General features: G+C 35.3%; 3 protein-coding genes across 3 annotated transcripts; 2 read left to right on the top strand and 1 right to left on the bottom strand.

Annotated features, from left to right (window-relative positions):
• Positions 1-611: 611 nt before the first annotated feature.
• On the bottom strand, positions 612-9,332 carry LOC144359418 (uncharacterized). The gene is made up of 4 exons (XM_078012571.2): positions 9,121-9,332; positions 6,275-6,686; positions 5,691-5,895; positions 612-3,465 (listed from the first exon to the last, which is right to left on the bottom strand). The coding sequence occupies exons 2-4, from the start codon at positions 6,676-6,678 to the stop codon at positions 1,717-1,719; spliced, it is 2,358 nt and encodes a 785-aa protein (XP_077868697.2). The 5' UTR covers positions 6,679-6,686; positions 9,121-9,332; the 3' UTR covers positions 612-1,716.
• A 2,811-nt stretch (positions 9,333-12,143) lies between these two features.
• Positions 12,144-14,098, top strand: LOC100371479 (heparan sulfate glucosamine 3-O-sulfotransferase 1-like). Its single transcript, XM_002738632.3, has one exon. It carries the CDS (start codon positions 12,195-12,197, stop codon positions 13,338-13,340), a length of 1,146 nt encoding a protein of 381 aa, XP_002738678.1. The 5' UTR covers positions 12,144-12,194; the 3' UTR covers positions 13,341-14,098.
• A 1,124-nt stretch (positions 14,099-15,222) lies between these two features.
• Positions 15,223-22,515, top strand: LOC100371634 (NADH dehydrogenase [ubiquinone] 1 alpha subcomplex assembly factor 3-like). Its single transcript, XM_002738633.4, has 5 exons — positions 15,223-15,331; positions 20,270-20,468; positions 20,767-20,833; positions 21,004-21,104; positions 21,901-22,515. Exons 1-5 carry the CDS (start codon positions 15,270-15,272, stop codon positions 21,991-21,993), a joined length of 522 nt encoding a protein of 173 aa, XP_002738679.3. The 5' UTR covers positions 15,223-15,269; the 3' UTR covers positions 21,994-22,515.
• Positions 22,516-24,416: the final 1,901 nt, after the last annotated feature.

Below are 24,416 nucleotides of genomic sequence, written 5' to 3'. Positions count from 1 at the left end.
CTAAAATACAACAACATTAAACAAACTAGATATCCAATTAAGAAAATAACATCTAAAGCGTTTCAATATTAAGTGTATAATTAAATAATTTCAATCTTAAAAAAGATAAATAAAACGAATGTTGAAATTGCGAGATATTGCTGTCTTAATGACATATTATATTTTTTATCATTGTAAATTTTAATTTATATTTTCAATAGAGTTGTAGTGTGTAATAAATCTATATTATATAATTGTGTTCATCTTCCACTTTATATCCTTTCTTCCTCGGGGGGGGGGGGTGTTGTTATATCTTGCTAAGGCTTTTTCGAATTTGAAATTGTTTTTGAATTTCCTAAAGGGTGTAAGTTCAATTCTTTTATTTTTACAGGAGTCAATGTTCATTTTAGAAATAGATCATCTCGTTTTCTATTGAAAAATTATGCATTTGTAATGTCTTTGTTTGTCTCAGTCCGTCAGTGTTTGGTTAATATTGGCTAACTGTAATGCTGACTGACTGATTGACTATATGACCGAGTGAGTGACTGGCTGGCTGGCTGGCTGGCATACCGACCGGTTAACCGACCGGTCGATCGACTTGGTAAATGTCAACATTATTTATTACAAGGCACTTATTTTGATGTTAATATATTTATTGAAAAAAGTGAAAAATTGTGTTATTGAATCCAGGTGATATATACAAGTTAGATATAAATAATAAAGTTGAAACAAACACACAAGAAAAGCTTTTACAATAAAATGTTACTCATATAAAAAAAAAGCTCAAAATAATTCTCGACTATAAGTTATATTTGCATTTCAGTATTCTGCTACCAGTGATTACTGACATCTGGGTATTCTGCTATCAGCGGTTACTGACATCCGGGTATTCTGCTATCAGCGGTTACTGACATCCGGGTATTCTGCTATCAGCGGTTACTGACATCCGGGTATTCTGCTATCAGCGGTTACTGGCATCCGGTTATTCTGCTATCAGCGGTTACTGGCATCCGGCTATTCTGCGCTGGAATTAGTCGAGTAACTCAAAAAGATGCCGGGGAAGGGCGAATGGCAATAACCAACTATTGTACCTCGTCACGACTGAATATGCAGGCGACTATTAACTATATCTAATATAGTTATAAATATATACCATGTATTTTAACATATCAAATAAATGTCACCCCCTGCTCTTATTTATTAAAAAACATGACGCTTAATACTTATATGAATCTATGTCGCAGTCGATTATTAATAATTATTATAAAAAAATATTGTATTATAAATCATTTCACAATTATTGCCACGGCGGTGATTATAGTGATGTTAATATTATCTATGTGATTGGAGTGCAGCGGTAATCTAGCGCCACCAGCGGCAATATATAACACTTCGTCACATTTGTTTTCTTCATACTGTTATTATAAGTCACACTTCGCAATTACAAAGTGTATCCATAATTTTATTTTCGAAATCTTGAAGAACTGTGAGTATTTCAAACAATTTTATTTGAATTTAACTTTTAGAGATTATGGATAAAAGTTGAAGTGAACAAAAACGAGTTAAAGTTCATGTTGCGTTGGTCACAACATCTCTGCCAGGTCGCAAATTAAATATTGGAATGCCACTAATAATACGGATCAATCATATAGTGTTTAAAACTGACACTTCAGTATTTTCAACTATCGTATATTTATATACAGATAACAGTAAAATTATGTTTTGTCAGCTGGTGGCTCATATTGACGATTCATTATTCAGATTGTTTGGGATATTGAATGTGTACTGTTTCGGACCAGTTGTCTCGTCGTACCGATTATGGCGTTCGTAATTGTCGTTCTCGTGTGCATGAAACAGGCTTGACGGTAACGGAGGTAATGTCCTGAACGCGCTTTTTCCATCGTCATAAGCTGAATTGTTGCTGAGTGAATGGCGTGGTTGTCTTGGATACAAGGTTGTCTCACCTTCTTGGCGAAGTGGCTCATCTGCGTGCCGTGGACTCATGGGTCTTTGGTTGACTGCCTGTGAGTTATACGCCGTGGCGTCATTTGGTCTGTTGGAACGAATGGAATGTTTGGTCGAATGGGTTCCTGGTGCAGAGCTTTCTACTGGGGAGTAGACCGGTTCAGATTGTCCTAAATATCCATTTACATAATTCAAGTCGTCAAGATTTTGTGGATTCAGCTGCTGAGGATCTACATTCTGAATGCGACGACTTCTTCTCTGCTGTTTTAGATACTGTTCGTGATTGAGCACTGCTTCTTCCATGTCTTCGTAATAGTTGTCGAATTGTCCCGGATATCTCTGCACACGTGTGTCATCTGGTACTTTTGTCAGTACCCTGGGTGGATATGTAATGTTTCTGTTTGGATTGGAATAATTCTCATCCCAATCCCGAGGTCCGTTGGAATTTCGTTCAGGTTGGTCGGGATATCGTCTGTAGCCACCACCTTCTCTGTTATGTTCTCTACTTCTATATGTTTGATTATGTGGATGTACCTCACGGTCGCGACTCTCGTAACCGTATTTATTCGACCATTGATCACTTTCAGGTTGGTATTTACGCCCATTCACCTCTCTAAGATTAGGCGCTGAATAAAATCGTTGTCGGTAGTTCCGTGGTTGGTATCCTTGGTTACGCGGCTGTCTGTTATCATTTGTATCTGGGGGCACATCTCTCACAGCAGAAGGGTGATATTTGTAATGATTGTAAGAGTTTTGTGTATTACTTGATGGGTTTAAGTTTCTTGATTTTCTTGCCGTTGGGTCATGATGCGGTTGCATTGGTGCCTGTGTGGAGAGTGGGGCACCAGGTGGGCTGTTATCGAGAGCTGAAACGGTCCAACGCCATACATTGTATTGATCAGGGTTGTATGACTGCACCGGAGACTCATTCATTCGTTGATCATCTTCCCACTTCCTCCTCCACTGGTTTTCTCGCTGTACATCCACATCGTATCCGTTCGTAAATTGACGAGGAATGCCATTTTCATATGTTAGTGCCGGGTTGTCAAGACCATATTTAGTATCCTGAGGCCGTCCCCAATCATCGGTCGGTTTTTCCTTTTTCTCGTCTAGAGATTTCATCTCCACGTCTGATTTCTTGGTCAGATTGTCTCGGTATCTTATCCAAAGACGATACACACCGACTAGAGCTAAACCTTCCACTACTACGAAGATGCTGTGTAACGACGGCACAATCATCATCTCGAGTGCATTTGCCCCTTGACCTCGTGAGAACATCAAGTTGATGATCGTCAATGCCAAGGCGCCGTTCTGAACTCCTGTCTCGAAAGCGATTGTACGCCGTTGAGGGGGCTTTTGACGACACATCCATGGGATGAGGTACCCCAATACGAATGCTAAGATAGGGTAGAAAAATGCAACGATGTAGGGTTTCCAAGATAGTGAGAATAACAATGGATTCATAGCTGATATCAAACATATGACGATGATTATTCCAACGATTGACGATATACCACATACCTACAAAGCAATAATACAAAATACAATGTTAATTACATGTACCATCAACATCACCAACTTCTATGATTCATAGAAACATTTAAAGTGTGTGTATTACATCACATCACATCACATCACATCGCATCGCATCGCATCGCATCACATCACATCACATCACATCACATCACATCACATCACATCACATCACATCACATCACATCACATCACATCACATCACATCACATCACATCACATCACATCACAAAATGAATCGTCATTCATGTCGCGGAATTGGCCTAATAATAATGATCACTTTATAAGTGTGTTTACAATAATTAATAATAAATATATATACACAATTTTAAACAAGATGTATTATAAATAAGTAAAAAGTATTCAATTGTATAATAATAAATTACATGACTGGTTAATAAAATTACTGATTTCATTTATTGTAAAATTATCTGTACTGAAAACTAAATATGTGATTTTCATTGTTGTATGTATTTTCGAGAAGTTTGATTTTGTTTAGCAGCTGATTTCTTTCAGTATCACATTTGGTGTCTTCTAAAAGAACATAAACCTCGTCTTAGCAAAGAGCAAAGATTACTATTGGTGTGTTAGGTCTTGCGTACCTATCGATGCCTATGACTAGCTCGTAATTACTGATTCTAAATACTGTGTCACCTTATATAAATTTTTGGTAGATAATTTATATATGATTCTAATTTGAAATTGTTCTAAGTTTACAGTTATTTGTAATTACAAATTTTAATCTACAATTATTAACTTATTTGCTTTTTGACCAAAATCTACATTTGTTATGTGTTTGGGCTCTGTTTCATTTTAATTGATATAAAGCCTAGGTCATATTCTTTTAACATTTTGCTCAAAGAAATATAACAGTTTAGTGAAATACAATTTTCTTTTTCAAATGCTTGCCTGGCAAGAATATTCAAAAATTCCAAGTTCACCTCTACTTTCCGCATTTTTGCTTGTTTATTGATATTTAAGTGATATCGAAAAAAAATCACAATTTAATTGTCACTTTTAATATTTTATAACAAATTTAATACTTCAGAAGTATTGTCTGACAGGTTTTTGATAGCATCAATGAAACATTCATCAGACTTAAATGGACTAGTATTAAATATTTTCAGTTGTAATATATGTGTCGCTTTTTAATATTGACCGAATAAAGATACACATTTTAGTCTTGGTTTCATTCAGTGCCAATTTCCACTGTGAGCAGTACATGTTCAATGTTTCAAAAGTGGAAATGAGTTCGAGATTATCTGAATTTAAGAGTGAGTTTATTGGAGTATTGCTTGGTACCGGTGTATCAGTATTTTCTTTGTCAAGATAAACTTTTAGTCATTCAATTCATATGTTGAAGATCGTGGAGCTAGCTACACATCCTCACTGAACTTCCATAACTGTAGAAATCTCCGGCGTAAAATAGTCGCTGTCATTGAATATGCATTTATACGATTTACCATTTATGTATTTATTTATTTATTTATTTATTTAGTGATTTATGGAGGAGACCTTCTCTTCACATTGTATCAACATTATCTTTGGGGTTAAAGTCCCCAAAATAGTAATAATTTGTTTGTTGGTACTAGGATATTTTCTGAAACCAGCTTGGTTATTGGAAATCATATATTCTTCCATGTAATTATGCAAGCGTTTATTTAAAATAGTGCAATACAATTTACCCATACAACTTGAAACAAAAAAGCATCTATATGTCCCATTTTTATAAATATTGGTAATAATGCTCATATTCCACATAGCTGGAAATAAACTTGTAACTGATCGAGAGATCTGAGGGCGTTCTTTATTCCAAACTAATATGTTTATCTCGGTAATTGTGAGTCACAGTTATATTTTTATAATTATTAGGAAAACTGTCATTTGTAGTATTCATATTTTGTTCTTCATAATACTCGTGTCACTTTGCTGTTGGTATAATTTTCATGCTTCCTTCATATTCCTAATATTGTTCAAAAGAGTATTTGAATTTGTTGTATAAAGTTTATTTAATTTATTTTTAGTTTTATTCTCCACATACAGAATCTTTCTTGAATATGTATGTTTACCAAGAGAAAATAAGATCACATCGTAAACTTCTCCTTTCTGACATGTCTCTTCGAACAATGTGAGCAAGGAAGTGGATATGTTAGTGGCGTCATGAATGACAACAATAAAAAGAGCAGCTATAATCACGTGATATAATGACATACTTGGGCGATAACTTCAGCTTTCTTTGGCCATTTCCAATTTATAAACATGCCGATGGTCCCGGGAATTAGTATAATGACTAATGCTACTACAATGTCTACGTATGGTATGACAGTCTCCGAGGTCGCCCAGCTACGACTGTAGATGAATAGATTCAGCGGCATCATTCCAATCCCGACCACAGTGGACACCGTCGTCATGCAAATACTGTAAACAATGAAATGAAATTACCATAAAAACAAATGCCTTGATTAGTGTTGATAGAGGGCACCATTTCGCTGGGTAAATGATTCAGCGTGCGTATAGAAATATATCTCAATCGCTGTGACTTGATAGAAATTAAATGACCACTTTTCTGTTTTGTGGTTATGTATCTATCACATTCCAATCCATTTTTTTGAGATAATGGAAAAATGGAAAAAAAAACACAGACATGTGTAGTTACTGTGTCTCATGTTTAGATAAGTTTTGTTAATCTTCATTGATTTCTCAGTATTTTTCTGCAAATTTCAACTCTGACTCTTTTCTAGAAATAATCGTCTAGGCAATAGTTTTGGATATTCATAGTATGAGAACTGTAACTCACCTGAGGCAGGTGTCCGACTCAGTGAAGAACGTCAGTATATTCGACATTGCCCCGCCTGGGCACGTAGCTATTGCCAGGGTACCCAACGCCATGCCTGGTGACAACTGAAAAATATGTGCCAAGGACCAGCCTAGAAAAGGCATAAGTATAAATTGACAGCCTAAACCGATGGTTATACCAATAGGTCGGCGAAAGTTTTTCCATATCTCGCCTACGGTGATAGTAGCTCCCATGCCGATCATCAGAACCACGAGCGTTATGGTGATGGTAACTTGGTTTGCTGTGACGAGAGCTTGGGACGGCCCGCCGGCCATCACGTTGGTGATATTCGAAGTATTCATTGAAATGTTTACCATTACATCGGTAGTATGCTCAAGTATGTCTATATGGTTATTCACGTCCATGTTTCAAACTGTTGTAAAACACAAATAGTAGATTCAAAACAAAAGAAAACAAAAAAACTTACTGAGAAAAAATAAACATTAAAATTTGGAACTTCAAAGCGTACGTTCATAAATGCAAATTCCAGCTTACAAGCAAGCAAGCTGCCCAACTTACTTGGACGGAAGTTGGACAACTAATATATGTTTGTACCATATTTTTTTTAGTTGAAATGGCATTTCCATACATTAATTGTGTATATTGATGTCTTTAGGACAATTTAATCTATGTCACGGGTTCCATTTAGTGCATTGAAAGCATGAGGCTTTGAATGTATTTCACAAGACCGCTAATACAGCTCGTTAACCTGATGGTTTTAGCACGGGAGTGCCAAACTGAATGCATGATTATGGTGGGGTCTCATTGTCTATAAACAAACATAATGCCGTGTATCAAATAGAAAATAAAATGAAGGTGTGTTTGGGATTTCTTACTGTATCATGTGCGTCCCCACAAAACATGACTTGTTAGGGGCGCTTGGCTTGAAATAAAAACTGGGCCGTGAACTTGAAAATGTGTGACATTGAGCACTGGCAAGTGATCTTGTTGTGTGGTACATACGCTTCATGGATTTAATTGACACCGAAAACAATTTACGCCATTACACCCTGAATAGAAATTGTAGCTATTATTTGAAACTGTTATGTTCTCAGTTGCCTTATTTGAAAAATGCAAATGCCAAAATTTTTGAATATACATTTCGACTTTTGTAACGCAGAGAGAGAGTTTGGTGTTCATTTTCCCCCAAAAGCAATAATTCACTTTTCCAGGGTGCAATACATCGACTATTTCATTGTTTTCTTTATGTGTGTGTATATAGCATATGTATGGGATCCTTTTTCGTCAAATCTTCCTTTCGGTTGAATTTCCAGAAACCTCAATTCTAGTTAGAAATCGCGACTTTTTAAAACATATTTGTGAATTGAGGGAATTAGTGACAATTTCGTCTAAAATATACCCATTTGAAAGTAGGCGTTTAAAAACTCCAAACATTATTTTTGACACCCTATCGCTCGTTACGATTTCATTCCAGTGAAATCGTAGAATCGGACACGGTGACGCACTTCTCTCGAACAGGAATGTACAAGCCGTCACGGTAGTAACCACATTCATCAGTAAACAGAGAGATCAGTACAACTCTTTACGACTGAATAAACACCGGTACACGGACTTTCCTCCAAAAGTGGATACTTTTTTATCATTTTTAGCTAAAAAAAGGAGAGATGAAGTCGTTGTAAACTTCGTCAAATTAATCTCATGTCTATATTATTGTTATATCAAGTTTATCATACGGAGAAACTCTAACCAAATAACCGGGTTCAGCTTTTAATTTCAGGTGAACTTTGATACGACTACCAGCAGGAAGCTGAATTTGAATTGATCATGTTACCTTTGTTTTATTATCGAGTTGACATACTGAAAATATAAGCCAGTAACGGCCACCATACGCAAGTCTGGCGTGACAACACAGTAAACACTAACACCGTGTATAAATGTTCACTTTCATAAAAATCAAATAATTATTAATAAGTATGCGAATATGTACACAAAAGAACATAATCTTGACCTTGTGATCATGACCTAAATAGCTGGGCCGATGAATTAAGGTATGCGTGCATACTGACACCACCTGTTGATGCATTATTAAAACATGAAAACAGTGTGTATCCCTTCAAAACTGGGGCTGAAAAGAATAAGCCGTTCACGGTCCGCCATTACGGGTTTCAACTGTGGGCATTAAATTTACGTTTTCTGCTGTTAAGCCCGGGGGCTGTTTGAATTACGTTAAAAGAATGCAATAAATACTTAAGAGATCGTAATACTATTGACAGAACCGTCTGATGAACTATCGCCATTGAGGTCCTACTTGAGAAGAGAAAACATAAATGCGACGGAATAAAGGTCGGAATCCTCAATCGTAGTGTAGTAGGTACATTTGTAGCTCAACATGTATTGTAATATGTCCATAAGTAACTTATTAACAAAGTCTGAAACTACTTTTATTTTTATGTGCAGCTACGTACAACGGTTTCCACCGTTCATATGGCACAATAGTCAGTAATTATTGTAATTGTTCACTTCTGTGTGCATAAGGCGTCTTTCATGACTACTTGATGTTATAGAATCAACGGTGTTGCCCTAATAATACTGTACACGATACGAATTGGATAAACAAATCTTTCTCCTCCAAGTTAAGCAAGTATTAATGCGCTGTTTTATAAGTAAAACGAAATACTACTAACACGAAGTTTTAAATAGCAGCGGCAGCAATTTGTAGCGTGTTTTTGTTTGATACAATTGTACTCATGGCGAAAAGTAGCGATCAACATTATTAAGATTAAAACCTGATTATATAATAATACAATAAACGAGCAAAAATGAAAAAAAATAATCGTGTTACCTACCGATTAACTCTAGACTCGGATAAAACACGTGTTGAACAACGCTTAAAAACAAACTTGACCTCGGTCGATCTGACTGTGTTAGATAGTTCGACAGCAGCTTGCATACGCCGATAAATTGATTTAAACAGACTGTCACTAAATGCTTCGAAAAATCATGAGTTTAGAGTGAGAGTGACTTGTGTCACTTTCCTAGGACCCTCGGCCTATTCCATCCTACGTACCGTGCCTGTGTTTATATACGGTAGCTAGCACCTCCGTTGAACGGAGTGGAAATTTGCATATTTAGTAAGTGTATAAGTATCTCCTTTATGCCTTGGCTACAAATCATGGGGAACAATGAAAAGACACATTCACTTTTTACCCACATACGGGTTTTATTATCAGAGAGGGGCGCAACCAGGCGAAACATTCACCTTTCCCCTGCATTCGGAAAATATTTACTTTACTTCTGATAACAAGTTACCTAATTGTTAAGCGTCGTATTGTCGCTAAGTAATCGACGATTTGACAAGAAACGACGATATAGTAATGTATAAAATCAGTGATTATTGTCGCAGAGATAGAAATGCGGTCCTCGAATCATTGAACGCCATCAACGGCGGAATAATGGGTTCTGCAGTGAGCTGTGGCGCTGAGGATGGCGTGTGACAAAGATGGATTGCGAGGCAGTCATTACGTCCACCCACAGTTCTTCTAGTGAGATAATAACACCTCGCTAATCTTCGGAACATTGTTTACCCAATGAAGAGAATAAAGTAGGTGTATTAATTTATGAAGCAAATTGGAACCTTTGACCTTTGTCGAAAATGGTGTACGAGAGTTGAGCTATAGACGGTGAAAGGTGCCTCTTTGTCTCGATCTTCTATAGGAACATATACAACCCATAGTGTTACCTCCTATTGCAAAACAATACAAATATATAATAATAATGAATTATTAATCTTAAACGGCTTACAAGAAAATATACAAGTTCTTCAGCACTTTCCACTATTATATTCAAGTTGGTCAGCCTGGGAGCTGAATAGAATTTCCTTCTTAAAAAAAATAGAATGCGATAAATATCTTCATTTCCTTTATCACAACATACCTTTACATACCCTGTCACACTTATAGTTTCAGCATTCTATCTATTGTAGAGCGTGATGTCATGATGATTATTTATATAATTTCCTTTTTATTGTTGTGTTTTACTCAGCCATAGTGCATTACAAATTTTATATCATGGAAGCTTACATCAAAACGCTTTATTTCCTTTTCTTCGCTGACTTTAAAGAAATTTTTAAAACAACTACAATTTTGTGGTCTTTTTAGACCATAGACGTGATCCTAAATCTTGCAATACTGGTGGACATAGTACATTGATTTCAGAATCTTGCCAAAGTGATACAAGTATTTTTTTATTCACTGTACTTTCTGACAGCCTGTGAGCCATATACTAAATCCATAGTTAATTGATGGCATGATTATATTTTGCCACATGACATCACCACATTCAACCTTATTGTAACTGTTTACAATATGCTAATATTTTCATTGCTTTTTTATAAGTTTCCATAAAATGTGAATGATCCTTCAATGATTTTGAGATGCCTAATTGATCGCTTGTGTTACTTTCTTTAAGTGTCAAATTTCTAACTTCCAAATCCCCCCCCCCCAAATACATTATCTGGGTTTTTGGTTTATTAAAGCGTTTTGATACACATTATAATTGTAGTGTGAAAGCTTTAACGTAGCCTGACGAGGTCGCGTGAGTTGCGCCCTCCGCGGTGCTCCAAACCCAGCATGATGCCGTTCGGTCGGCGAAGGCCTACTCACGCCTATATGTCAAACTACCCTGAACGTACTTCGGCTGGCTTCCGGTGTCGTTTCGCGCAGAGGACGCCGGGAGCCCACGAAATAACGTACTGTACTATAAACTCTGGTAAGAAAAAATGATTTTTTCTCATACACTCGAAGACATATTATTGAAAATGAGTACTACTGTGAATATAAAAATTGCTTAGTATTATTTATCGTGAAATAAAACGTTGTTTCGATCGCACACACACACACATGAGTTCGTACGTACGTAACATTGATTCAATGTACATTTGTATATTTTATTATTTCATAAATTATCCATGTTGTCAAAATTTATGCATCTACAAAACCAGGGCGCGAATTCTGTGTCCACGGTACGTATGACGCATGCGCGTTGGTTTAAAAATAAAAACTGTAGCGTAACGAGCCTGACATGGCCGAGGTTAGTTGCAGTTATTACGTCTTCGCCGACGGATTCAAATGTATCGCCGTCAGGTTAGGTTGGATGATGAGTTGACTTTAAATTGACTTGGTTTTAAACTACATTCACTTTATCGAAGAATTCATTTTAATTTTTAATTCGCATATAATTTTATTAACAACCAATAACTGATATCATTGTAGGCATTTCCGTGGTGAAATAAAATGGTCTTCACCTTCTATGTTTTTGTTTCTATTATTCGTTTAATATGAACCAGTTCTCAGCTACAGTATCCAATAAATTAATGAATCTCACTAACTTTAATGTCATTTAACAAACATTTAATTAATTCGACATTGGCAGTGAAACAAGAGAAAAACTAGGATAACTTTTCTGTTTTTAGGGTTTCACCTCTATTTTACATGGATAAATATATGTATATATAAATTTGACAGTATGACTAGAAGATTTTTTGTTTTAAAAAAAGTATCAATTAAATATGTAATAATTCTTCCTGTATATTTTCGTTACAATAGTCTTCAATACATGACTATAACACTTTTTTTGCAGACAGGGTACAGTGTATTATACCAGCCCTCCCCTACACCCACAAACACGCGACTCGTCCCTATCCGTGATCGTTCCGCATCGTTGTATAGTGTTCGCATCAATATTACATCGACATTCGTCGTACCAGATGACACGCGTTTCATCGACGGTAACAGTCATACAGCTGTGACGAAAAATGCAAATTACGAGCCCTCATTTTTTTCAATATTTTGACTCGTATTTATAATCCGGATTGGTTGATGACGTATACAGCCACATTATCCGTCCGTCTCCGTAGCGCAATATGTCCTATGTTTTCCGTTATGTGGCGTATCCAAGGCGAGGATTCCGACAAAATAGTTTGATATCCCTACTGGTTCTTCTGTCGTTATTGGGCTACCTCTACTACACGGCGTCCGTGCGGCTGAAGGAGATAGAGCGCCAGCAAAGAATTATGGCGATGGGCGCTACCGACGATGATGAATACGATCACGAGTCAGGAAGAATTGTTGAATGGAAAGCAAAATATGACAGAGATGAGTACGTTTATCAGAAGTTTAACCGCTCGTGCTATATGCCAAACATGCCGCCGTATTTACTGAAAACGCCAGTCAAGGAATCCGTGTTGAAACAACGGGGCTGCGAACGAAGACTTCCGAGCGCAATCATCGCTGGTGTTCGGAAGTGTGGGACGACTCCATTGATGAACTTCCTCCTGCTACATCCATCTATCGTTGGACCAGGTCCCGAGCCGCATTATTTTGATGCGCAGTACGACAAAGGTATCGACTGGTACAGGAACCAGATGCCATATTCTGCCCCGCACCAAATCACCATCGAGAAAACACCGACTTACTTCATCCACCCTCACGATGTACCCCCAAAAATACGCATGGATGTGTCCTTAAATACCAAAATCATACTTATTCTGTGCGACCCTGTCCACCGCCTTGTGTCTGATTACTTGGAATGGACGATGAAGCAGCCAAAATTTTCTCTTGGAATGCGACACAAGTTCATCGCGGAGACGTTTGAGAAATCCGTCATAGAAGGCGATCGATTCGGGACGGTCAACATGTTCAATGAGATAGTTGATCTTGGTGTATACGTGAAACATATGATTCGCTGGTTTGAGTATTTTCCCCCGGGACAAATCATGATAATAGATGGGGAAACCTTCAAACTCAACCCAGTTCAAGAATTACAGCGACTTGAGGATTTCTTGGGAATCCGCCCTTTTTTTCAGACTGAGCATTTTTACTACGACAGCACCAAGAACTTCTTTTGTATGGCGTTCCCAGAGAAACGATGCCTGGGTAGCAGCAAAGGTCGAACGCACCCGGATATTAGTGAACGCATACTGAAAACACTGTGTGAATATTACAGGCCATACGACATCACCCTTTCCAAAATGACAGATATGACATTCTCTTGGCTGGGGAAATGTTAGCCCACTATACACACATTTTTGGTAATGATTTCGTGTTTGTTTTTTGTTTTTTTGTAAAATATGATTATTATAATCAAACACAACACGTGACAACTAGTTTTTATTTCGGTTTATTTTAATTGTTTGATTGAACTGATGTTTTTACAAACGAATATAAATAATTATTAGATTTGAGGAAAAGTAACTTTTCCGTAATGTATTTTTGAAAAAAATCATTTTGTGACGTCACAATTTCTTCATTTTGTGTGATTTATAGAATTGATAATTTACTGAACGCTAGTATACCTGACGTAGCGTACGTCATTATTGTATTTGTTATTTGTTGAATGATTTGGTGAATCGGCAGCTGTTAATTTTACATGTACAATATTTTATTGACGATTGTGCATTATTTAATAACGCTAGTACGCTTCATAAGAGATTAGAGACGCTGACAGATGGTTTCATCAAACAAAACGATCATTAAATCATGATGACTGCTGATGAAATAGTCACAGAAGTCAATCCCTATGTAAGGGAATTACATTTCATGATTAATTTTTAATACTAAGTAAGCGTTTTTTGTTATTTTATTTTCATTCATTGTCATTTCATTTTATTTCTCAGTAATTTTACTCTGAAAAGAAAGAAAATAATGTCAATAAAGTATTACAATATATTTAATATGAATATTGCGTGTAAGTATTACAGTGAATTTCATGAAGCCATGAATATTGTTATGGAAATTTATAAAATATTTATTAAAAATTACCACGGAATACCCTCGGCTTCATTCAAATCTGCGTTAAGTGTATATATAATTAATTTGATAACGCCAATGAGTTTTAATTATTGGCCGACCCGTTAACAAGTTCCACTAAGTGCGATCTGATTAAAATCCGATGTAGATACTAACATTTTGTTGGTATTACTTGCCGTTATTAAGTGTCTCGTATCTCGGTCGCCGGTAAGTAAAACAAAAACATGTATAAATACAATAACAAATATAGAAATTAAAAAAAATAGAGCCGACACGTTGAACTACTTTGGGTTTTAATCAGATTGCACCAAGTGATGTATACGACTTTAAGTTTGAGAATTTTATATTTCACCATTCACAGAGTGAAAACAATCCAGTACTACTGTTTAATGATATCTTACCAGGATAGGAGAAGACAGTAATGAATCGGGCAGTTTGAAAACATAATTAACCAGGTGAAGGTTTTCTCAAAGACACTAGTGTCTTTGGTTTTCTTCTGAGTCAATCATAACTTCGTAACATCATATCATTAACATCAAAATTATTTTAAAATAATTCAGGGGAAAACAGCATACCTGCCAGTCGCGATATATGATTGTTCCCCACGTGGTGCCACATATTTGTATCGGGAAATATGACATGTCATTACCATACAAACCAATGATGAAAGAGTCCCAACTTAATAAAATGGTCGTCATCACTTAATTTAATATTTGTAACATGTCTGGTGATCCTCATAATTGTTAAGCAACATATGGCCCACAATAAAATTTAATGTAATTTGATTTATTTATGGAAGGTATTTATTAGAGGTTTGGCGAAACATAAACCTCTCTTTCTAAGGTCCATGGGCGAATAGACGCGATACCTAATACTAGTAGGTAATTTCACGGAGATATGTTTGATAAAAAAATAACAGACAAAGAAACAAAACAAACAACGAACAAATAAATAAATAATTCAGGCATGGCCAGTTGGCATTTATATGTAAATTCCAAAAAATAGTTATATAACATTTATCCAGAAAAACCTTTGCGTTTCATTGAAATCCAACGAAGACACTTACATTGAATATGTCTATCATATTCTTTATCTGAATATACCATACTAAAACATTTACAAGGCTCGTCGGCGAGCATAATCTGGTTAAAAAGCGCCCTCACAGTCGGTGTAATCAAGCTTCATTCAACATGGCGGCGTCCAGGGTATTTCGGTCTGCTGTCTGTTTTCCTGCGACCACTTGGAAAATAAGGTATGACTCGGTGCTGCGTTGCATGGGGAATGATAGTTATCGCATTGCGCAATCACAATATACGTCAAGTCGAATAAAACTGCTGATAGGCATTAATAAGAAAGTCGTGTCGATGACAACACGACACACGTGTCGAACTCTGCAACCCTCTTCAGACCATAGGCGCTTGTCACGTTTATATTGTCAGGAATCAAGTTGTCTGTATCACAGGCAGTCTTTACGTTGCTTGGTTCATGAGATAAATCGCCCCTAGAACCAAAATCGTCCTAAGTTATACACTCCTAGAACTAAAGAAATAGTCAAGGTAGGAAACCTTCGTCCGTCAAAATAAATAAATACAATTTAAAAAAAAAATGTTCCCATCAATCATTACCATTCAAACTCGCAACGAATGACAACAAATTCATTTCTAGTCGATCGATCGATCAATCTTTATTTACCTTTGCTTATCTTTATCCTGTATATTTTGGTGAAAATGTCACGAAATCCGACGAGGTAACAACTCTTGGTAGCGGCCATTTTATTAATTCCTGACACTCATTCCTGACAATGATGTAATCTTGTCAAGCGCAGTTCATATGCGCGTGTGCACAAAATTTGTTGTGATACTTATCATCAGTATTTAACAAATTTGTTAAGGTAGGTAGGACGAACCATGCAGCTACATTGTCTGCCTGCCAGTCTTGGATATTGAAATACAAAATGTTGAAAGTCTAAGTACAGAAAGATTTGGCAAACTTGATTACTGTGACAATGGAAACATTATTGTCAATACATATGCTGAAAACCGCAACCATATATCACTTGTGCTATGTGAGCTATGTCTAATTTAATTGCCAGTATACATTACACATTCAGTGCACAATTTAAATACATAAAACTTTATGTAAAAAAAAAACTTTTTTATAAACTCTTCTATTTATAAAAATAATGAAAGTGATAAATTCTTACTGCTTGAGAGGGATATAGCACATGTCTCTGCTAAAGGAGATGTTATCCTGTTAGGTGATTTCAACTCTAGAGTTGGCTTAATTAATGATTTAGTAAATGAAGAAAATAATAAACATATTCCCCTCCCTCTTAACTATATCGCTGACAACTTTAGAGAAAGACGTAGCATGGATAACAAAGCAAAAACAAACACTAACAAATTTGGTAGAAAATTAATTGAGCTTTGCATGGACAGTAACTTGATTATTCTCAATGGGCGCACCATTGGTGATTCATCTGGTAAATACACCTGCTACACAGCAAATGGGTGCAGTACCGTTGATTATGCAATCACATCTACTTTTATTTTTGAAAATGTTCAGTATCTCAAAGTGCATGACCTAACCTGCATCTCAGACCACTGCCCCATATCACTGTCTCTGTCTTTTAAAATTGATATTAACAATATTAACATAAAAAAACGTGAAGTCAAAATGAACATGAAACCACTACCAGCAAAATACATCTGGGACAGTGAAGCAAAACTAAAATATAGGCAACTTCTTGAAATTGCTAAAGAAAACGAAATTAGCGACATTATAAACAAAATTGATTCAAACAATTGTGATGATGTTGTTACAGAATTTAGTGCTTTGCTGTCATCAGTCGCGGACAAAACTGTCAAAAAAATAACACCCAAAATTAGAAAAAAGAAAAAAAGAGAAACCAAATTATGGTTTGATAGAGAATGCTGGGAAATTCGAAATGAACTTAAATCTGCTAGCAAATTGTTTCAGCAATATCCCCTTGATCCGTTCACCAGGGGAAAATACTTTGTCATAAAAAAAAAATATAAAAAATTAATTAAAAGGAAAAAATATGACTTAAAACAGCACCAGTTATCAAAGCTAAGTGATTTGGAAGGTGAACCATCAACATTTTGAAAGCTGTTACGAGACTTAAACTCAGATTGTTTAGATAACAACAACAATTCAATTGAGCCCAATGAATGGCTGTCTTACTTTAAAAAGCTTTTAAACAATAACAGTCTATCAACTGATTTAGAAACAAATCGCCTTAATAAAAACAATTTAAATGAAACTAGTCAAACTGATTGGACTGTTGAAAACAAAACAGCAAAAATGATTTAAATGCCCAAATCACTATACCTGAAATCAAAAAAGCAATTAATCAACTTAAACTAAATAAAACATCAGGGGAGGACGAGCTCTGTAATGTATATATAATTCAGGCATTTTTCCAGCCAGTTGGAACACGAGCTTAGTCGTTCCTATTCACAAGTCAGGGTCCAAGACAATTCCTAATAACTACAGAGGGATTGCAGTATCTAGCTGCTTAGGAAAACTGTTTACCAGTATCCTGAACACTAGGCTAATAGCATACTTTGACAAACAAAATATTATTTCAAAGCATCAATTCGGGTTTAGGAAAAACTGCAGGACCACAGACAATCTCTTTATATTAAAAACAATTGTACAAAAATATCTCTATAATAATAGCCATTCAAAAGATATCATAACCTCAAAGTCTAACAAAATCTATGCTTGCTTCATAGATTTTAGAAAGGCGTTTGACAGTGTGTGGCATAATGGTCTCTATTTCAAACTCCATAAAAATGGCATATCAGGTAAAATGTTTGATATAATAAAAAACATGTACGAAAACAACAGGTACAGAATTAAAACAAAAGAGGGTTTAACTGAGAGCTTTAAATCAACAGTTGGAGTCAGACAAGGGTGTAATCTTAGCCCTACTCTTTTTAACATTTTCTTAAATGATCTACCTGACTGTTTCAACTCTGAAAACTGTGACTCCCCGGTTCTTGATAATTTAAAAGTAAGTTGTCTCCTATATGCAGATGATGTTGTCATTTTATCTAAATCTGCTGGGGGGCTACAAAACTGTTTAGACAACTTAAAAATATATGCGTCAAAATGGCGCCTGGCTGTTAATACAGAGAAAACAAAGGTTATTGTATTCAATAAATCAAACAGAGCCCTGAGCAATAATATATTCTTCTTCGCTGAAAAAGAAATTGCCATAGTTAAGCAAATTAATTACCTGGGTATAACTATAAGTGCTAATGGCAAACATAAAGAGGGTATCAATAATTTAAAAAATAAAGGGATGAAAGCTCTCTTTGCTTTGAAATGCAAACTCGGTTATGACAACTCACTAAACATACCCCTCCAACTATCTTTATTTGACAAACTGATAAGACCAATTATTGTATATGGTAGTGATGTTTGGGGTGATGAAAGCACAACTAAGTCTGCAATTGAGGATGTCCATCTTTCATTTTGTCGGTTCATTCTTGGTCTCTCAAAATTCACACCAAAAATGGCTGTTTATGGTGAGCTAGGAAGGTACCCCATTGACTGTTTTATCAAGAAACAACAACTTAAATATTTCAACCGGGTAACAAACTCTGATAACACATTACTAAGAGAAGCCTACTTAGTAAACAAGAATGTAAAAAGGAAATGGTTTACAAGTGTAGAAACCCTCATGCAAGATTTAGATGTTGTCACCATTGTAAACTCAAGTGAAAAAATAATTAAGAAAAATTTTGACTTTATTCATAAAAAAAATAAACAAATCATTTGAGAACCAATGGATCTTAGACATGCATAATGATAATAGAAAACAAACCTTGGCTAAAAACAAACTAAGAACATACAGACTTTTCAAACAAGATTTAAAAATTGAAAATTACCTAATTAATATGCAGAACCATGGTCTTAGAAGGTTAATTGCAAAATTCAGGACAAGCAACCATGACCTTAAAATTGATAAAGGCAGACATAATAATGTGCCGCTGGATAAAAGAACATGTGATATGTGCAGCCAAAATATAGTTGAGGATGAGCAACATTTTGTAATGAAATGTCCAGCTTACAGTCACCATAGGGACAAATTATTCCTGACTGCACAAAATAAAATTCCAAATTTTGATAAAGAAAATAGTCAGAATAAATTCATTTTGATTATGGCAAACCATACTCTAGCACCAGCCTTAGCTGTCTTCTTAAAAAACAGCTATGGAACAAAACAGCAACAACTATCAGTGTATTAGGCCACATTTTGTGTTCATTCTATATTCTGTATTCACCATTGGCTGCAAATTGTCTTTTTTTGTTTTTGACTTGTTTTATTTTTTTTTTTTAGAAAAGTTTTTATTTTTTGTTTTATTTTTTAGATTGTAGTTTTTTTTTTAATTTCTTTCTGTAAGACCCTTTTTATCCTTTCCTAAGGATTTTATGCGTCTAATAAAAAAATATCAAAATACATAAACAACTGGACCTGCAGCAGGGTTGGCAGATGATTATATGACATCCCAAATAAAGGATAAATACCTTCTTGTACAGGACTGTTGTGCCAGGTGTTTGAATGCCACATGGCAATGCTTGCCGCTGAGACCATGTGGCAATTACTCACCTCTACTGCACCTTAGTTAATAAGTGTCATTTTGAGACAAATCTTCTTTGAGACAAATCTCTTTGCAGTTTATAATTTTTACTATGTCATAGTTATTGTATTTGTAATAATATTTATACATAATACATAATATTTATACAGCTCAGATCATCATACTATTTTTGAATTCCCTCCTGGCATAAACTTGAGGATGTTATCAACATTTTACACTTTCATGCTTTCCACAGTATCTTGGGTGAACAATTTCTGGTTGAAATTTGCACATATTAATTTCCAATCAATAAAACTGTGTATTGACGGAGGCAACTAAGCATAAATGAATGTGACATTTATTTATATTCACAATTTATTGCCGTGATCTATGTAAGCGCTATCTGATAGGCTATTCTTGATACTAGGGGCCTCCCTGCTTTTAAAATCAATAGCCTCTTAGGTTTCCGAACATTTAGATAATTTCAAGCCATGTTTAAACTGTTGATCAGTCGTGATCCACTCACTACTGTACACAATGTCTTTAATAATGATAATTTGACATTTTAATTCTTTCAGACTCAATGTTATACGCAGTATGAGTAAAATGTATCCCACAGATGATGAAAAATATGACAGAACTACAATATCATTACTTTCAAAAGAGTCTGAAGGTTTACCCAATATATCGTCATATAGTACACATGGTTTTACAATCAATGGTGATAAAATTATTGGACCTGTCGCTATTTTACCCAAAACGCTTGTACATTGGGCTGTAAGTATGTATATATGTATATGGTTTGGGTTGAGAAAAATAAAATAAATTATGTGTTTCTGATAAATTACTTTCTAATGGTGTTCTAACCCTGTAACTTTATATGGTCAATCAGGAAAGAGGCTAAAGTTGCATGCTGGTCCAATTCTTTGCAAGATAAATCAACATGTACAGCGCCATAATTTTGATGGTTATGACCCGATTTTGCACAACAATTTCAAGATATATCGGTATATTAAAAAGTGATAAAAAGTTATACCTTAATTAATTATATATATCTGCATGCTCTTTGTATTAGGTGGCCGGAGTTCAGGATATAACTGAAGAAAGTCTTTCTCTTTTTCATGTAATAGAACCGAAAATAGGTAAGAAATGCAACATGTAAAATATAAAGATGCAATTCATTCCAGATTTAACTCATTTACATACAAGTGATTATTCAATGATACATTGTTGACGTTTAATATATTGATAATAAATGCTTTGATTTTATGAGAGTCAAATTTATGTGAATTTTATTATTTGTCTTTTGCAGAAGTTTTAGTTTTAGGAATTGGATCTAAAATTCTCAGATTAGATCCTAAATTACATAAATTTATGAGGTCAAAGGGCATAGCATTAGAAATACAAGATACGGTAAGTATACATGTTATTGTAACTGACAGGGGTAGGTCCTATCATGATACAATTCTGATATTTAGAGCTATTATGAGGTAGTCAGAGAATATACATCAATATTGCTTTGTGCTTGATTTTTTTTAAGGTGTAAGTTTACAATCATTGTGCCCTCAATGTCCATACTGAAGCTTGCAAGGTGAATTCATGGTTGGTGAAATGCAAATGTTTGTTTTTTTCATCGTTTTTGTAAAATAAAGCAAGATAAATGAAACATTCAAATCAGGACTGAATTCTATCTATATAGTGCTTTTGGTGCAATATATGACAAACATTCAATATATTTTTGTAATAATTGTTTTATTTCCGCAATATACTGACTGCTTCAGACATTTACCAAATTGAGTTTTTAACACAAATGTTTCTTCCAACAGTAGCTCAAAAGTGTTCCCAATGTGTCTCCGAAACTGTAAATACATTTATAACCCCCAGAAAAAATACATTTTTAATCGATAAAGTATCAGTATACTGTTTTTAAGGAAAGGGATTCAGATATGCAAGTGAGATGGAATATGCTAAGAGGTCATGGAAACACACATACAAATTATTATTACGATGTTAAGCTTTAGCTAAGAAAAGTTGATACATCTCCAATTTGTGATATGTTTCATCAAACTTGCATTCTGATTTTCCTATGTGCCACAAGAATGACTTGGAATATTAGCAACTTACTGCATTTGTTTAATTTAACTAATAAATCTTATTAGACGTGGTCATTCATATAAATGATGTATTTACTGTTTTTTATTGTTTTCAGGCCCATGCATGTGCTACATTCAACTACCTTGTCAGTGAATCTAGAATTATTGCAGCTGGTCTCATACCACCAGAAAAAGTATACTTCTCCTGAAGACATGTGTATTTTGTGGACTACACCAAATCAATGCAACATTTTGTGTCTAATATACTAGATATACAGTGCACACATATATTAGGATTTAAACTAGTGCTTGAACCTTTATTTTAAAAGCACCGTTGTCATGGCAAAAAATTGGCAAAAAAAATGATTCAATTTTTTATCCTCAACGCAGAGCTGTCAACAATGGCCGCCTTGGCCTCTTTGGAGTTGAATCCTTGGAACGCTTTCATGAGAAATGCATTATGATTAATTTAGTGGCTTGAAGTGATGTGGTGTGATGAATGAGAACTCTTGATACATCAAAAGTGATGTTAGCGATGGATTCCTTTTATCTATCTTTGTAATAATTGATGCATGTATGCTTGCCTGTAATCAATACCAACACTTTTAATGAAATGTATTTATTTTGTATTGAAGTGCTAGAAAACGATAAATTGTGACATTTTTTAAAAAATGTTTTGCATTGTTGTTGAGATTGTTTGTATATTTTAATTACACTTAATTACCATTTAAGGGGTCACCAAGATTTTAATTACACTTAAGTATCATGTAAGGGGTCACCAAGATTTTAATTACACTTAAGTACCATGTAAGGGGTCACCAAGATTTTAATTACACTTAAGTACCATGTAAGGGGTCACCAAGATTTTAATTACACTTAAGTACCATGTAAGGGGTCATCAAGATTGTACCAGTATCGGCCAGTAAAATGTTGCATTCTGAAATCATCTGTAAATCTTCATTGGGTGAAAATATTTGATAGATTGAATTGTGTAAAATGTGTACTGAACCTTCCATTTTTATTTTTACAAACGTTTTGCGATAATTTTGGCTCCCCCCCCTTTTTTTTGTATCCCACTAGTGTGAATTAGTTGAACCACTACTGGTTTGGTATTGGAGTAAAAAACCTGGCCCCCTTTGTGGATCAGTGTAACATTCAAATTCCAATTCTAGTTTTAACGCCAGTTGTGGAAACTTATTCCTGCATATGTGAATTTCAACAAATCAATGAGAATTTTGTACTAAATGGCTATTTAGTCTGATAGAGTGCAGTGTGTGTAAAACCATACATTTTACGACGCGCATCTTTTACGACTACCCCCACAATCGCTAGTTCTATGATTATACTACAACACAATTGCTATGTTCACACGGCAGCATTCTATCGAAGCCAAACTACTTCTCCTCCCACGTATTAACAGGGGATTATCTCCAATGCGTTCATGCGGTCGGGAGCCGAAGAGCCAAGATCTGCCAGAGTTCGATCAGAGTCGAACAGAACAGTGCCCTTGAATAATTAGTGACTGAAAGCGATTTTAGTGTCATGCTTGTGTTTTTTCTTTACATGGCATGATGCTGTTGAGCTAGGAGAAAAAAGAGCCCGAGCATGGAGGTAAAAGACAATGACTGGTATTATGATTTAGGTACTAGTATCTCGAATAAACAGGAAACACGGCAGCTAAAATGAGTTTAATACAGCCTATTCGTTACCATTTTGTAACTATTCAACTGTAGTGATATCCAAACTACTAGGAAGAATCATAGAGAAACTATGGAAGAATCTCAGGAACAAGTCACCGCGATCGCTTCTATGATTTTTATCTTTAGTGTCTTTAAAAAGTTTTCGTTCAGTCGTTCTTTCAAGTTTTTGTCGCATAATTTCGTACGCCATTTTTTGTTTACCGTTGAGCTATCAATCTATTGCAATAATTCGTTACTATATATTAGGACGCGTACCTCTTATTCAAGCCGGAAATTGTGTGAAATGTTGTCTCCGCCATAATTGAAATGAGAGGTTACTCAAAGAAGACGATTGAGGGCGTGATTTCGGCTCTGATAGTTGGGCCCGATGCGTTTACACGATCAGAGCCATGTCGGGACACAACCCTATCGGAGTTCAACCCCAAGGGTTTAGTGGAGCCGAACTTGGCTCCCATAAAATGCTGTCGTGTAAACGTAGCAAATATTTTTTCCTATTTAATCAGAGATATTAATATAAACTGAAGCAATATATTTATAAATGATTTATTGAACAAAATATAAACTACAATACATGATGTACAGCTTAGAGCTATTTCTATAGCGATATATTTACCATTAAATTAGTTTCTACTAATGCAAGCCCATATTTGTTTTGAGAAATACTGGTAATTTAGAAAAACAATTCAGTTGGATGTATTTTTCACTTCACAGTATTGTAAAGAGTGGTAAAGCAGGTCATTTCTGGACAAATTTGTGAAATCAATGTTACCACTCTTTAATGATATTACATACTTTCTAACTGTAAGCATGTAATCACAGAAGATGCAATGCTTATGTTGACAAAATGACTGACAGTCGGCCATCTTTGTTAGAATTGCAACACAAATAAAATTGCATTTGTGTGAAACAATGCACTGCCTCTATTTCAAGTG

This window comes from Saccoglossus kowalevskii, chromosome 3 (genome assembly GCF_978046115.1).
Source record: "Saccoglossus kowalevskii chromosome 3, keSacKowa6.1, whole genome shotgun sequence".
Classification (NCBI taxonomy): domain Eukaryota; kingdom Metazoa; phylum Hemichordata; class Enteropneusta; family Harrimaniidae; genus Saccoglossus; species Saccoglossus kowalevskii.
Note: the sequence above shows the minus strand (reverse complement) of the source record. Positions and strands in the feature narration are given on the sequence as shown.

Bases quoted from the DNA above. Each gene is read 5' to 3' on its own strand.
- LOC144359418 (XM_078012571.2), bottom strand. From the start codon at position 6,678: ATGGACGTGAATAACCATATAGACATACTTGAGCATACTACCGATGTA. The intron at 5,896-6,274 runs GTGAGTTACAGT...CATTGTTTACAG, and splicing joins GAGTCGGACACCTGCCTCAG to TATTTGCATGACGACGGTGT. The intron at 3,466-5,690 runs GTATGTCATTAT...ATTGCTTTGTAG, and splicing joins AAGCTGAAGTTATCGCCCAA to GTATGTGGTATATCGTCAAT.
- LOC100371479 (XM_002738632.3), top strand. From the start codon at position 12,195: ATGTCCTATGTTTTCCGTTATGTGGCGTATCCAAGGCGAGGATTCCGA.
- LOC100371634 (XM_002738633.4), top strand. From the start codon at position 15,270: ATGGCGGCGTCCAGGGTATTTCGGTCTGCTGTCTGTTTTCCTGCGACC. The intron at 20,834-21,003 runs GTAAGAAATGCA...TGTCTTTTGCAG, and splicing joins TGTAATAGAACCGAAAATAG to AAGTTTTAGTTTTAGGAATT. The intron at 21,105-21,900 runs GTAAGTATACAT...TATTGTTTTCAG, and splicing joins CATTAGAAATACAAGATACG to GCCCATGCATGTGCTACATT.